The sequence below is a fragment of the Stenella coeruleoalba genome, assembly GCF_951394435.1.
Source record: "Stenella coeruleoalba genome assembly, chromosome: 11".
Lineage (NCBI taxonomy): Eukaryota > Metazoa > Chordata > Mammalia > Artiodactyla > Delphinidae > Stenella > Stenella coeruleoalba.
Genome location: NC_137157.1, coordinates 25,549,659 through 25,563,739, shown reverse-complemented (window position 1 = coordinate 25,563,739; position 14,081 = coordinate 25,549,659). Strand labels below are relative to the sequence as shown.

The window sequence follows — 14,081 nt, the reverse complement described above, 5'->3', positions numbered from 1 at the left end:
GTTGGATTTTTTCATCATAGATTAATTGCAGAAATTTTGAGTCATTTATCCTATCTTGAATCCTTCTACTCCTAGAGGGAAGAGTACCTGAAAATAAGAACTAATTATTTAAAGGACTAATATTTCTGCCTCTTTGCATTATTTGTAGTGCATCTAAACCATTTTTTGGTAACTTTCTTAGAGGGACAGTGTTGTTCTCAAGGGACTTTTTTACTCTATGAACTCTCCATCCATGGTAACCCTTTTCTGTAGTTGAATTCCTTTTGATATTTGTTGAAATTCATTCTTTTTTCCCTTGTTCATGACTGGGGAAAGTAACTGTTCAGAACTGGGAAAGCCCCTCTTGTCTTGACTTCTTTCCCTCCTTCATCCTTCTCAGTAAATTATTAAATGTCAACCCTTTGTTGGCAGTGTGTTCAGCTTGGCAGGTTTAGCTTCCCCTGACCCTCAGCGCTAAATCAGTCAAATGAATGTGAGATGGCTCTCACATAATCTCCCACATTTAAAAGAAAGTTACAAAAAAATCCTCTCTTGCTTGAAAGATTCTCCTTTCTTTATATTTTTAAAGGTTATTTTACATCTCTAAAGAACAGTAAGGCATGTTTTATAAGTAACGTTTGTAGATTCTTTCCTACTTGCAATAGTGATTTGACTAATGGAAGGAAATTGTTTTCGTCTGTGTATGTATACATTGACAGTATTTGCTATTTTGACAATGGAGCTTGCTGTCTGGAAAAATGATACATATAAAATTGTAGGTATTGTTGTGTCATCTTATTTTTCCTTAAAATGCATTTTCAGTTACCCGTAGTACATAAAGCTTTACAGTTGTATTTTGTAATTTACTTCTGAATAGCAGCTGAGATCAGAAGCATAGCAAAATTCCTGCTTTTATCAGTATCTGTAATAGAAAGGAAATTTATTAATAGAGATATTAAATCTGAACCTATTGACATACAAGATTGACCATTAAGTCCAAAGCTAGTTTATTACCACATATGCAAGAATAAATTTGTTTAAAATGAATTGTACAAATTTTTCTTGAGGGACAAGTCTTTGCTTTTTTTCTGTCTGGGTCATGTTGTTTTTACTATTTTGGCTTCATCATGTATCCTCAGAGCTCCAATATAGATTTTAACATTTTAAAAAATATGTAAACATCACAAAAGGTAGTAAATTAGTCTCTCTCTCTTTTATGTATTTTTATTGCATTTATTAGAATGCAGGTTCCTTTGTCTCAAGCTATGATACACAGTTCTTAAATTACTTTTAATTACTTATGTAGCTATATTAATAGCTTTCTTTTTTTTAATTTTTTTATTTATTTTTTATTTTTTTATTTTTTGGTTGTGTTGGGTCTTCGTTGCTGCACGCAGGCTTTCTCTAGTGGCGGCTAGTGGGGACTAGTCTTCTCACTGCGGTGGCTTTTCGTTGTGGAGTATGGCCTCTAGGCGCATGGGCTTCAGTAGTTGCAGCACACGGGCTCAGTAGTTGTGGCTCGCGGGCTCTAGAGTGCAGGCTCAGTAGTTGTGGCGCACAGGCTTAGTTGCTCCGCGGCATGTGGGATCTTCCCGGACCAGGGCTCGAACCCGTGTCCCCTGCCTTGACTGGCGGATTCTTTAACCACTGCGCCACCAGGGAAGCCCTACAGCTTTCATTTTTTGAAAACATTGTGGAAAGGGAACTAGACTAGTAATCAAGAGACTAAGATTGATTAGCAATGATATCTTGAGTGAATCACTTAATTTCTCTAAAGCTTGTTTCCCATCTGTTATAAAGGAGTTATACCAGATCATCCTTTAGTATTAAATTTTTCTTGAATCTGGTAGGTTGGTTTACTAAATGACAGTAGGCCCCTAGGGGCTTCCATTAATTAGGAAATACAGGAAGAGATTCTGCTCATTTCCTGTCTGCTTTTATTTTTTTATTTATTTTATTTTATTTTATTTATTTATTTTTGGCTGCATTGGGTCTTTGCTGCTATTTGGGGGCTATTCGGGGGCTATTCTGTTGCCAAGAGCGGGCTTCTCATTGCGGTGGCTTCTTTTGTTGCGGAGCGTGGGCTCTAGGTGCATGGGCTTCAGTAGTTGTGGCACATGGGCTCAGTAGTTGTGGCACATGGGCTTAGTTGCTCCGCGGCATGTGGGATCTTCCCGGACCAGGGCTCAAACCCATGTTCCCTGCATTGGCAGGCGGATTCTTAACCCCCATGCCACCAGGGAAGCCCTCCAATCTATTTTTAGATCAAAAACCTTGGCTCAATTTTAGTTTTCCTGGTTCTCTACCAGGTGTTCTCTGAGTTCCCAGGAGCAAATCATGCCTTAAGGAGTTAGGAGAAAAGGCCCAAAGCTCAGTGTACTCCACAGGGCTATAGTGTTAGTGTACTGACTTCATTGCCTCTGGATTTTTAGAGTATTGCTATCACATGTATTGTTACTCCCACTACAGAAGATCGAATGCCTATTCATCTTTATTTGAAATATTTGAGGACATCCTTTATTTTTAAATCCACTTTGTAATTTATTTTGCTGACAGAATCTGGCCAACTATATCCTATTGTGGGATTTTGCTGATAAATCCACAATCGTTAACCTCATATCTCTTTAACACGTTTATTAAAGTGGATTTTCTACTTTAGTATATATTTTGCCATGTTCTTTTGGTTTTACTTTTCCTTGCAGAATCTCCCTGATGATAGGGAATAATGAATCATTTTGAGATAAAGACCTCCCCTCTGTCTCTTAACAGAACCACAAATTCTGTCTCCACCTTTTTTATTATTATTATTATTTGGAATAAGGAAAAAAGAAAATAAGGTTGGATGTGATCTAATAATGTCCAAACCTCATTTTAATGTTTACTGCACGTTCTTCTCACACCCAACATTTTGCCAGTGTGTTTAACCTGGCTCTAATTTTTTTTCTAACGCAGTTAAAAATGATAGTTTTCCTTTCTCATCTTGCTTCTGCTGTACATTCAGTAAGTGCCCAATATATGCCAGTTGATGAACCATATACTGAATAACATTAAGGGTAGCCTAAGAACTAGAGAGAGCTCAATCAGGATCACTTTCTTCTCTTTCCTTAGTTAAGACCAAGTCACTATTGCTCTTTGTTTTTAATCAGTTGAACCTATAAGCTGTGTGAGTTTTCTCCCTTTGCATCTCTTCATCTTTCTTTTGATGAATATGTTTTGTTTTGGACTAGATGCTATTGTACTTAAGTATATTTGTACTATTATATAGGAAAAATGTAAAGTTAATGTTTTTAAAGCTTTTTGTTGTTTATAACATTTCATGAAAGATTAATTGGATAGGATGAATTTCTATTGGAAAATATCAGAAGCCTGCAGCCAGGAAAATTTATGAATATATGTCTTATCTGCTGTTGGTTTTTAAAAAAAACCTAAGTAAATGTAAATATTAAGTAATATTCTCTAATGGTATTTTTTAAACACCACTATCCCTATTACTACTTCTGCAGTTATGGAGTAATACTGAGTGGCACTGAAGAAATTATGTTCAGGTTTTTTCAAAGAACTGCTTCTGATAGGAAAATGCTTAGTAATGATGAAGACACGCCCTCCAGTACAGTGGCCATTTTGTACGGTAGTGCTGGAGAAACAAGTGGGAACCATCAAAGAAAGAAGTGTATGGATCAAAGGAATATGGTCAAGAGGCAGTAAATTTTTCCTCTAGGTCAAGCGGAGAAATTAGAACTATGCTGCCTGTGAGTAGTTTAATTCATTGGACCAATTTTAAAGAACCCTTTTAGCTTACTTAATCTTTTTAAGTTTTATGATTAGATTTTGCTTTGCTGATAATGAGGAACAATTAAATTAACACATGGATTTGGGGCTTTTGGAATAGTAATTTAGAAGTTATACTGAAATGTGTATACTCCAAAAAGTATTTCCTGTTATTTTATAATATCTTTAATTTTGCAAGGTACTTTTCTATGATATTATTCAAGGTTTAAGGTGGGGGGGCAATAAGTAGTTATTTTTAAATTATACTTTGTGATTGTCTACTGATTAAAGATAAGTGAAAGGTCTATAGAAATTCTGTATATTGGCATTATAATTAATAGTAGTGGAGAAATTTATTTCCCTTTGTAGGGTTTTGTTAACTGTGACGGTTTTAGCTCTTTATATACCAAAAGCTTCTTCATTAAAAATAGAGAAAATAGCTACCTTGTGTAATTTGGTAATGACAGTCTTGTCTTCCTCATCAGCTTATTTTGTGGGGTTCTGCAGTTAGCTGGGAAGAAATAAGGAAATCATAGCAACTGACAACGGGAGTTCATCCTTTTCAATCATATTTTCCAAAAAAAATGCTGTTCTATATTGATAATCACATTTAGACCTACAGCTTTAAGCAATATTCAGATAAAAGACTTTTAAAATATTTTAATAGCTAATAAATAATTGTTTTCAGGCAAATATTCTCCATCAGATTCCTTTTACAGATATCTTTTTCCTTAAAGATTTTGTTTTGAATAAAAGATCTTTTAGAGGTTCTACTGGTATGATAGAAACTTTTTAAAGTATGTAACTTAAATTATAGTAGTTTTTTCCTGAAGAAACTAAAAATTGATACAGACTTTTAAAATAAAGTTACCTGTAAGTAATTTGATAAATTCTATTAACAAGGGAATGGAAATTAAAGGCTTCTAAGCACAGATTTATATCATTGTAAAGTCTTCATTAACAGTTACTTCTACATCACACAATTTCAGGTTTCTATGCCAATGCTTCCTGCCTCCTACTACCTTCTGTTAGTAGCTAACTATTTTCCTATTGCTTTTTGTGTTTAATATAGACTTGCAGAGATCACATAACATCTGATAGTAGTTAGCATTTTGCTTTGATATAGTACTGATGCTGTAAATAAAGGAACTGTGTAATAGTCAAGTAGATCATTAGTTTTGATATAGAAAAGTGCTCGGGATCATTCTATTCATTTGCTAAATTAAGAATTCAGCATCTTTTTAATCAGACCTTACGTTGGGCACCTTTTTCCACACAAATAACACACATGAATATATTGTCATTGTAATAACACTCTACCCTTTCAAACCACTTTTAAGTCCAGCTCATCGGATTTTTAAAACAAGATTCTTTGTAGCCAGCTTCTAGGCTTGTGTAATCTGAGGCAAATGCATATGAATTATCGCTCATCTGAAAGAGAAATGATTGGTAATAAATGTAGATATTATCGGGAGACTTATCCTGACCTGTTTTGAATTTTCTAACTTAATCTGTTAAGTAATTTAAAAATTACAAGTTCTGTTTCTGGTTAAAAAATATGCAAACTATACAAAATACTATATTAGACCAAGTTAATGAACTTATTTACTTTAAGTTATTTGCAATGTAGTGGAGTAAATAACAGCTTTAACTCTGTCAGGCTGCCTAGGTTCAAATCCTGGCTCTACCATTTACTGTTTCTGTGACCTTGGCCAAGTTACTTGGTCTCTCTGTGCCTTAGTTTCCTCTTATCTTAAATGAGTTCTGCCATAAAAGGTTATTGTAAAGATGAGAGTTAGTACATAAAAATGCTTAGAACAATGCCTGGCAGTGTGGTTACTCAGTAAATGTTCAGTGCTGCTGTTCGGGGAGGAATTTGTGGGGAAGGAATCAACAAACAGATGAGAGTCTACACTGATCATCCTCTTGTGAGAAAAAAGTGCAGCTGGTAGCATCAAACAGAATTAGCAGCCTCCACTGACATTTCCAAACCAGAGGTAAACACTGCTTTAGCCTGAGAAATGGGCAGAGGGAGCAAGTCAAGGGCTATTTCCAGATGTCCACTACCTATGGCCCCCATAGCCTGTGGGAAACTGGAACCCTGGAATGAGTAAACAGAAAAATCATGGAGCCTATAGATCATAAGAATACCAATTCTGTGAAGTTTTGGAGGAGCTGCCATTTTCTAAAATATACTCACAGGAAAAAAAATCCAGATTTGTTTTCCGGATTTAAGAGACTGTAGTTCTGTGAAACTTAGAGCCACCAGTGAAAGGGGAATAATTTGAGATGAGGACAGCCTCAAGAGAGGGGGGGAAATATATAAGTGAATTAAAAATTGTACCATGCAGGGTCTGCATTTTAGACCTTACAGAATATAAAATCTGACATATATTAGCCATCTCTTTACTTTCTGTATTCTGATGCATTTAACAACTTGGAGCCTTGCTGACCTTGGAGGGATTGCGCCTCCCAGGTTACTAAATGATAGTACACTACTCACCTGGCTACTATCTATCTGCCTAATCATACCGGGGTCAGGTACCAGACCCTACTAGGGACAGGCCCTATGCTCCAGAGACTGCTGAAATCATCCATTTCGCCAGCCTTAAGCCTGCTTACCTTGCCTTGCCCATTCGCCCATTCCTTCCCACAGAAAGCACAATAAAGGCTCTCTCCCATAATTTCCCTCCTCTCCCTCCTGACTGACCCTGGTGCTGCCCACATGCCCATCCCTCCCTTGTGGCACAACCTGCTCCCTTCTCTCGGGATCTGTAATATAACAAACTGTCTTTCCAATGGCAGTTGTCTGCTGATCTGTTGGCCTCACCACACCTGTACAATAAAACCTATATTTTAGGGGCTTCTCTGGTGGCACAGTGGTTAAGAATCCACCTGCCAATGCAGGGGATATGGGTTTGAGCCCTGGTCTGGGAAGATCCCGCATGCTGCGAAGCAACTAAGCCCGTGGGCCACAACTACTGAGCCTGCGTGCCACAACTACTGAAACCCGTGCTCTGCAAGAAGAGAAACCCACACACCACAACGAAGAGTAGCCCCCCACTCGCCGCAACCAGAGAAAAGCCTGCACACAACAATGAAGACCCAGTGCAGCCAAAAATAAAGTAAATAAATTTTTTTTAACCTGTATTTTAAAATAGTAAGACAAATTTGTGAGAGAAGGGTTAGTGGTTCCTTTTAGATCTCAGGCAATTTTGTGTTATGGTTAAGGGTGTAGGCTTTGGACTCAGACCAGCTAGCTTCACATTCTGCTGGGTGACCTTGGACAAGTTATTTAACCTCCATATACCCCAGTTTCCTTCTAAAATGGGGGTGGTAGTAATAATACCTCTTTAGAAGTTCGTTGTTAGGAGTAAATGAGGTATTATAAAATATGCTTAGCTTAATGTTTAACATATAATAAACTCAACAAATCTTAACTATTTTTACTGTTACTCTTATTATTTTCCAGCTTCACTCTCTTCTAAAATATTGATCTCTCTTAGGGCCCTCTTGTCTTCTTACACTATGTGTTATCTTTAGCTGATCTCATTTACTCCATGTGTTTCCATACCTATATGCTATTGTATGGGTTTGCCACCATACCTGTTTGCCAAAAAATCTATTCATTCAGACTAGGCCATTCTCCTGCTCTCCAAATATTTTAGGTCCAAGTTACTCACATTTGAATATCTCACAGGTGCCTGTAACTCATTGCCTCCCTCTTCAGACTTGTTCCTCTGCTGCTATTTTATATTTCAGTAAATAGTACCACCTACTTGTTCAAACCAAAAATCTAGGAGTCATCTTAGTCATCTCTATTGACAGCCACTTTCAATCATAAATGGATACCAAATTTGGGGGGAAGAATTCACAAACTAAAGAATGCTTATTACATTTTGGGAGAAGGCGTAGGGATTAGGGGTAGGAAAAAAAGTTTTTTCACATTTTATATCTTTTTGTACTGTTTGAATTTTTAATTTAAAAACAGTAAGAAAAAAAATCCATAAAGTTGAGCTGTTGAACTCAGTTTCCTTTTATAGGTAAAGCAAAGTTAACTTTTCCTTGAATATATTCTGGGAGAAGTTAATGGTAGAAAATTACTATAACTGTAGTTAGTATAGTAGGTGCTCAATAAATATCTGGTTAGTGGTAGATGAACAAATGATGATTGCCATTTAAGTTTCCCTTTTGCTAAATTTTTCTAGTGGAATGCTGTTAGCAGTCAATCACTAGCATCTAGAAGACAGAGCAAATAGTTGATGAGGAGCCAGAATCAGAATTTGGCCAGTAGTTGTTGCAGACTACAGATTGCTTTTCTAAAAAGGTATATAACTCTTCTGAGAGAGCTCTTCTGGGGAAGAGAAGGAGAGTGTCCAGAGGGTACATCAGGATTAGTTTGGAAAGAGCATCTTAGGGTTCTGCTGGCTGTTTTCTCAGCCTGATGCAGGTGCTTGCTTGTGGGCCTATAGCATTGACAGGTGTGCCAGTAGCCAAAGGAAACCACTTCTTAGTAAGATGCCATTTGTGGAAGAAGCTAAATTTATTTAGATATCTAACTTTCCTAGTTACATATGTGGCCCAGTTAGTCACATATATATTTCTTATATATAAGAAATATATATGTTGAGACCCCAACAGAAATTTTTTAAAAGGAAATTATTTTATTGGAAAACTGAGGTTCAGTTAGACGAACAAGAAGTTCATTTAGAAATAATCTCCTAATATAACCAAGTGCTGTAATTATTTTGGTTTTATATAATATTGGTGGCTGGTTAAAATTTTAATGCATGAACTCTGATACAGTTATTTTGAAGGTAACTTATTTCACTGTTGGAGAGCCTATTGAGTTTTTAGATTGCAAGTCATGGAAAAATAACTAATTTTCCATTTTGGTTTTTGAATCATTTTCCCAAAGTAAGAAGTAAGTAATGAAAGCAGCTGCTGGGTTACTTATTTGGGGGGAATTTTTTCAACCTGTGATTCCTTATACTCTAAAACAGGGTTTCTCAACCTCAGCATTGTTGACAGTTTGAGCTGCATAACTTGTGGGGTTACTACTCAGCATTTTCCTTGGTACTGTTGAAAGCCGAGTGTACCATGGTTTTTTTTGGGGTTTTTTTGGGTTTTTTTGCGGTACGTGGGCCTCTCACTGTTGTGGCCTCTCCCGTTGCGGAGCACAGGCTCCGGACGCGCAGGCTCAGCGGCCATGGCTCACGGGCCCAGCCGCTCCGCGGCATGTGGGATCTTCCCGGACCGGGGCACAAACCCGTGTCCCCTGCATCGGCAGGCGGACTCTCAACTACTGCGCCACCAGGGAAGCCCCGTACCATGGTTTTATCAGAAGTGTCATAGGATGAAACTTTTTTAGCAAAGACCTCACCTGTTTTGTTTTCTCCCCTGTGCCTACATATTACCTGCTACATGGAGGATATTTAATTAGTATTTATTATTATGAGTTGTCTAATTCTGCCAGGTTTGGCCTACTCTTCCCTTTCTGGGCTAGAACCTGAACGGTTATAACTTGTTCTATCCGTAAGGGTTTAAAGCGGTTTAGGATAGCAAACCTAATAATAAAAGCATTTTACTCGTCACCTCCATTTCTGCACCAGTTAATCTTCCTTTCTAAATACAAACCAGCAATAATGGTACTGGCACTTCTATAGAATGCACCATGAATCATGCAGAAAATAAACAATGCATTAAAATACATTCAAACTTGATCCATTAGTGTGGGATCTGATATCTTGGGGGGAGCATGAAGTGCAGGTAGTCTGGGACTTAAAGAGTCATTTTATTGCAGTGCTTGTTCGGCAAAAATATTGGGGTTTCCTGTCTATTTTTGTTTATTTTTCTTACAAAAATATATTTCAGTTATCAGAACAATCTTAGCACAACCAAGGACTGTTGGCATTTTTTCACTGAGCAAAATTCTTTCTGGTGCTATGATGTGTGTTTTCTGTCAGCTAAAATTTACAGGAATAGTGAACCACAAGGATTTCCTGAGGAGAAGCTCCCACATGCTGTGTCTGGGATTTCTCATATTTCTTTTGGCAACAGTAACATTCTCCAATACTACAGAATTACAGTTTGAGTCCAGTGCTAATAATTTCTCTTCAAGAAAACAACTTAACTGAAACATTTGTGGTTCTGTTTCGCTTGAACCAAGGAAAAAGTTATAACAGAGAAAATTACCTATCACCACCTACTCTGCCTTACCCTCCACACACACACAAAAAAGTCTCTTTCTAAAGCTGGATCAACCTATAATAATACTCATTATATGAATCATAGAAATTTCTGTGTGTTCGTTTTTACGCCTAATAGCTGCAAACCTCCAAATATAGTGGTTAAGGCTGTTGCAGTAGGGAGCCTCACCTTGCTGTAAAAGAAAAAGTATTTTATATTGGGTGATCATGTTTTATACGAAGACATTATTTGCCTCTTTCTCATTCTGACATGCATGTGCAGAGTATGAAAAGCTAATCAATATGGTTTCGTATTGCCTGTTAAAATTAACCTTTTCAAAATTATCACTTGTCGGGGCTTCCCTGGTGGCGCAGTGGTTGAGAATCTGCCTGCTAATGCAGGGAACACGGGTTCGAGCCCTGGTCTGGGAGGATCCCACATGCCACGGAGCGACTAGGCCCGTGAGCCACTACTACTGATCCTGCACGTCTGGAGGCTGTGCTCCACAGCAAGAGAGGCCGCGATAATGAGAGGCCCGCGCACCGCAATGAAGAGTGGCCCCCGCTTGCCACAACTAGAGAAAGCCCTCGCACAGAAATGAAGACCCAACACAGCAAAAATAAATAAATTAATTAATAAACTCCTACCCCCAACATCTAAAAAAATAATAAATAAATAAAATAGTTGGGTGGGAAGATATCACTCTTCATTTTAAAAAAAAAGTTATCACTTGTCAAGTTTGGTATGGCTATTCTTTGATAACACAGTTATCAGAAAAGACTTAAAATACTCCTCCATTTCCAACTACATATCTGTTTAAGGTCTGATTTTCTTTATATACTTCATCCAAAATAAAAAATTACAACTGATTCAATACAGAAGTGGATATAAGAATCCAGCTACCTCCTGTTAAGGTAGACTTTAAGAGATGTGCAAAAATATAAAACAGTCCACTTTTAATAAATTTCTTTCATTGTGGAAAAAAATTTTTCATTAAAATTATGTTGTTTACATAAATTTATAATGGGTTTATTGTTATTTTAGGTAAGTTAATAAATGTTTCAATTTTTTAGTTTCAATTTCTAATATGGTAAATATTGTTAGACAGCCACATAAACAGAAGCTCTTTGAGAGCTTCAATAATTTTTAAGACCATAAAGGGGTCTTGAGACCAAAACAATTTGAGAACCACTGGTCGTGATTTGGTTATCTGAGATCTTTCAAGTAGTGCACAGGTTATTTGGCAGTTTCAGAGAAAAAGATAATTTTATCTGCCAGACATTTTTAAAATTAATATAAAATAATAACTTTACTAAAAATCCCTTTGCATTCTTAAAAATTGCTTATGTGCTACAAGGTCTATCATTGTTCTTCTTGGCTAATGTTCAGTTTGTTAACCAAAGGATGTTTGTTTTTCATTTGTGTGTTATCATTGGTTAAATTTTTTTAATTAATTTTGGGCTGCGTTGGGTCTTTGTTGCTGCGTGCAGGCTTTCTCTAGTTGCGGCGAGCGGGGGCTGCTCTTCTTTGGCGGTGTGCAGGCTTCCCATTGCAGTGGCTTCTCTTTGTTGCAGCACATGGGCTCTAGGCACGCATGGGCTTCAGTAGTTGTGGCACACAGGCTCAGTAGTTGTGGCTCACGGCCTTAGTTGCAGTGCGGCATGTGGGATCATCCCGGACCAGGGCTCAAACCTGTGTCCCCTCTTAACCACTGCGCCACCAGGGAAGTCCCATCATTGGTTAAATTTAAAATTTTCTTTTGGCTCAAAGGTGATTGAATCGTAAAAGTGGAAATAAAATAGTAAAATAAATGCTACAACTCAGAATACTATCATAAACATAGTACAGCTTTAGTGTTCATATAGTCTGAGTTTATATGTGTTAGAAAGTGATATGATTTGCATTAACAGCCAAAAAGAGAAGAGTGCAGACATGAAATACGATGATGACTGGAATTAACCTTTTATTGGACCTGCAGTACCTTCATCCCTTGTCTCCAGAGGTGGTCTACTCTGAAATTTTGCCAAAAACTTAGTTACATAAAGTCATGAAACAAAGTACAATGATGGCCTTGGCAAGCCAGAATTTTCCAGAACTGTAAAACAGTGCTTTCTAGGCTGAAAGTGATGAATTCTATCACTAAAGATGAGGAAGGAACCAGAACTACTAAGGCATCATTCATAGTTGCGTAGCACAAATGGGTATGTATGTCACACCTTTGACCAGAAGCTTATGAACCAGCCAAAAAGTTATTGAGAAGTTTTTTTTGGAGAAAAGTCAGAATAAGTTACTGGTAGAATTACTATCAAAAGACACTGTTGGGGCTTCCCTGGTGGCGCATCGGTTAAGAATCCACCTGCCAGTACAGGGGACACAGGTTCAAGCCCTGGCCTGGGAAGATCCCACATGCCGTGGAGCAACTAAGCCCGTGCGCCACAACTACTGAGCCTGTGCTCTAGAGCCCATGAGCCACAACTACTGAAGCCTGTGCGCCTAGAGCCCGTGCTTTGCAACAAAAGAAGCCACGGCAATGAGAAGCCCGCGCATCACAACAGAGTAGCTCCCGCTCGCCGCAACTAGAGAAAACCTGTGCACAGCAACGAAGACCCAACACAGCCATAAATAAATAAATAAATAAATATTTTTTAAAAAAAGACACTGTTGGACATTATCAGTAGTACACAAGGTAAACAATTAATGCTGCTGTTTTGTGAAATATGAAATAGCAAGTGTTCCAGACTATGGTGATCCAAACTGTGTATGCTCTTAATGTGTAAACAAAAAGGGAGAACAAAGTATTCATTGTATCTCTTCTGTGTAATCACTTCTTAAAAATCTGTGTTACAGATACTCCATTTTGTTATTTTGTGAGCTGTGACATAAGCTGGAAAATGAAGGGATATTGTGGTCAGTGCTGACTTAGCATCAGCTAAGTGTGCTGTAAAGAAGGACATTACAGTTTGAATAAAAAGAGGTTTGGGGGCTTCCCTGGTGGCGCAGTGGTTGAGAGTCCGCCTGCCGATGCAGGGGAAATGGGTCCATGCCCCGGTCCAGGAAGATCCCACATGCGGCGGAGCGGCTGGGCCCGTGAGCCATGGCCGCTGAGCCTGCGCGTCCGGAGCCTGTGCTCCGCAACTGAAGAGGCCACAACAGTGAGAGGCCTGCGTACCACAAAAAAAAAAAAAAAGAAAAAAAGAGGTTTGGCCCCATCCCCAGACCCCAGGCCTCCTCCCAGAGAACAATTAGCAGGCAAGAGTGTACCTCATGATCTTAATTGAGTTGGGAGTCAACAAACTAAGGCTGTTGGGCCAATTTGTATTCCCTCTGTGCCTTTTTATATGGCTGGTGAATAAAGAATGGTGTTTTACGTTGTTTTTTGTTTTTTGTGTTTTTTTTTTTGGCGATACGTGGGCCTCTCACTGTTGTGGCCTCTCCCGTTGCGGAGCACAGGCTCCGGACGCGCAGGCTCAGCGGCCATGGCTCACGGGGCCCAGCCACTCCGCGGCATGTGGGATCTTCCCGGACCGGGGCACGAACCCGTGTCCCGAACCCGTGTCCCCTGCATTGGCAGGCGGACTCTCAGCCACTGCGCCACCAGGGAAACCCGTTTTACGTTTTTTTAATGGTTGGGGAAAATATCAAAAGAATGATATTTTGTGATGCATGAAAATTATAAAGTTTGGTATTTCCATAAATAAGGTTTTACTGGAACATAACCACATTCATTGGTCTATATATTGTCCGTGGCTGCGTTCACACTACTGCAACGGACTTGATGAGTTGCAACAGAGACCATATGGCCTGCAAAGCCTAAAATATTTACTATCTGGCCTTTTACAGAAGAAGTTTGATGACCCTTGAATTAGAGTAACTCCACTTTGATCCATCTTATTTATTGTTCTTCCCCATGGGAGTTCATTTGAAGAAAGGGTTCTACTGCCTTAAAAACAAGTTTTGGGTTTTTTTCTAAAGTATGTAACCTTTTCCAAAGGTCAGCCCAAAGAGCTAGCGTTCTTGTTCTTTTGCCACTCTGGGGGCAGACCAGGGTGGGGTTCACAGTTCAGTTTGAAAATACAGATTGGGTAACTCAAGGCAATATTTGAAGATACATTATGGGTGATGAAAAAATTAACCATTTGTGCCAC

At 38.5% G+C, this 14,081-nt stretch overlaps 1 protein-coding gene across 9 annotated transcripts in view; it reads left to right on the top strand.

The window, feature by feature from the left end:
* Nucleotides 1-14,081, top strand: part of VEZT (vezatin, adherens junctions transmembrane protein) — a 70,224-nt gene that overhangs the window by 14,997 nt on the left and 41,146 nt on the right. The window contains exon 1 of one of the 9 annotated variants that reach the window (XM_079936187.1): nt 1,224-3,728. The exons of the other annotated variants lie outside the window; for them this stretch is intronic. Within the exon in view, the coding sequence (XP_079792313.1) occupies nt 3,720-3,728 (9 nt within the window). The 5' untranslated portion in view covers nt 1,224-3,719. Of the gene's footprint in view, nt 1-1,223; nt 3,729-14,081 lie in introns of those variants that run through there. 9 annotated transcript variants of the gene reach the window in all.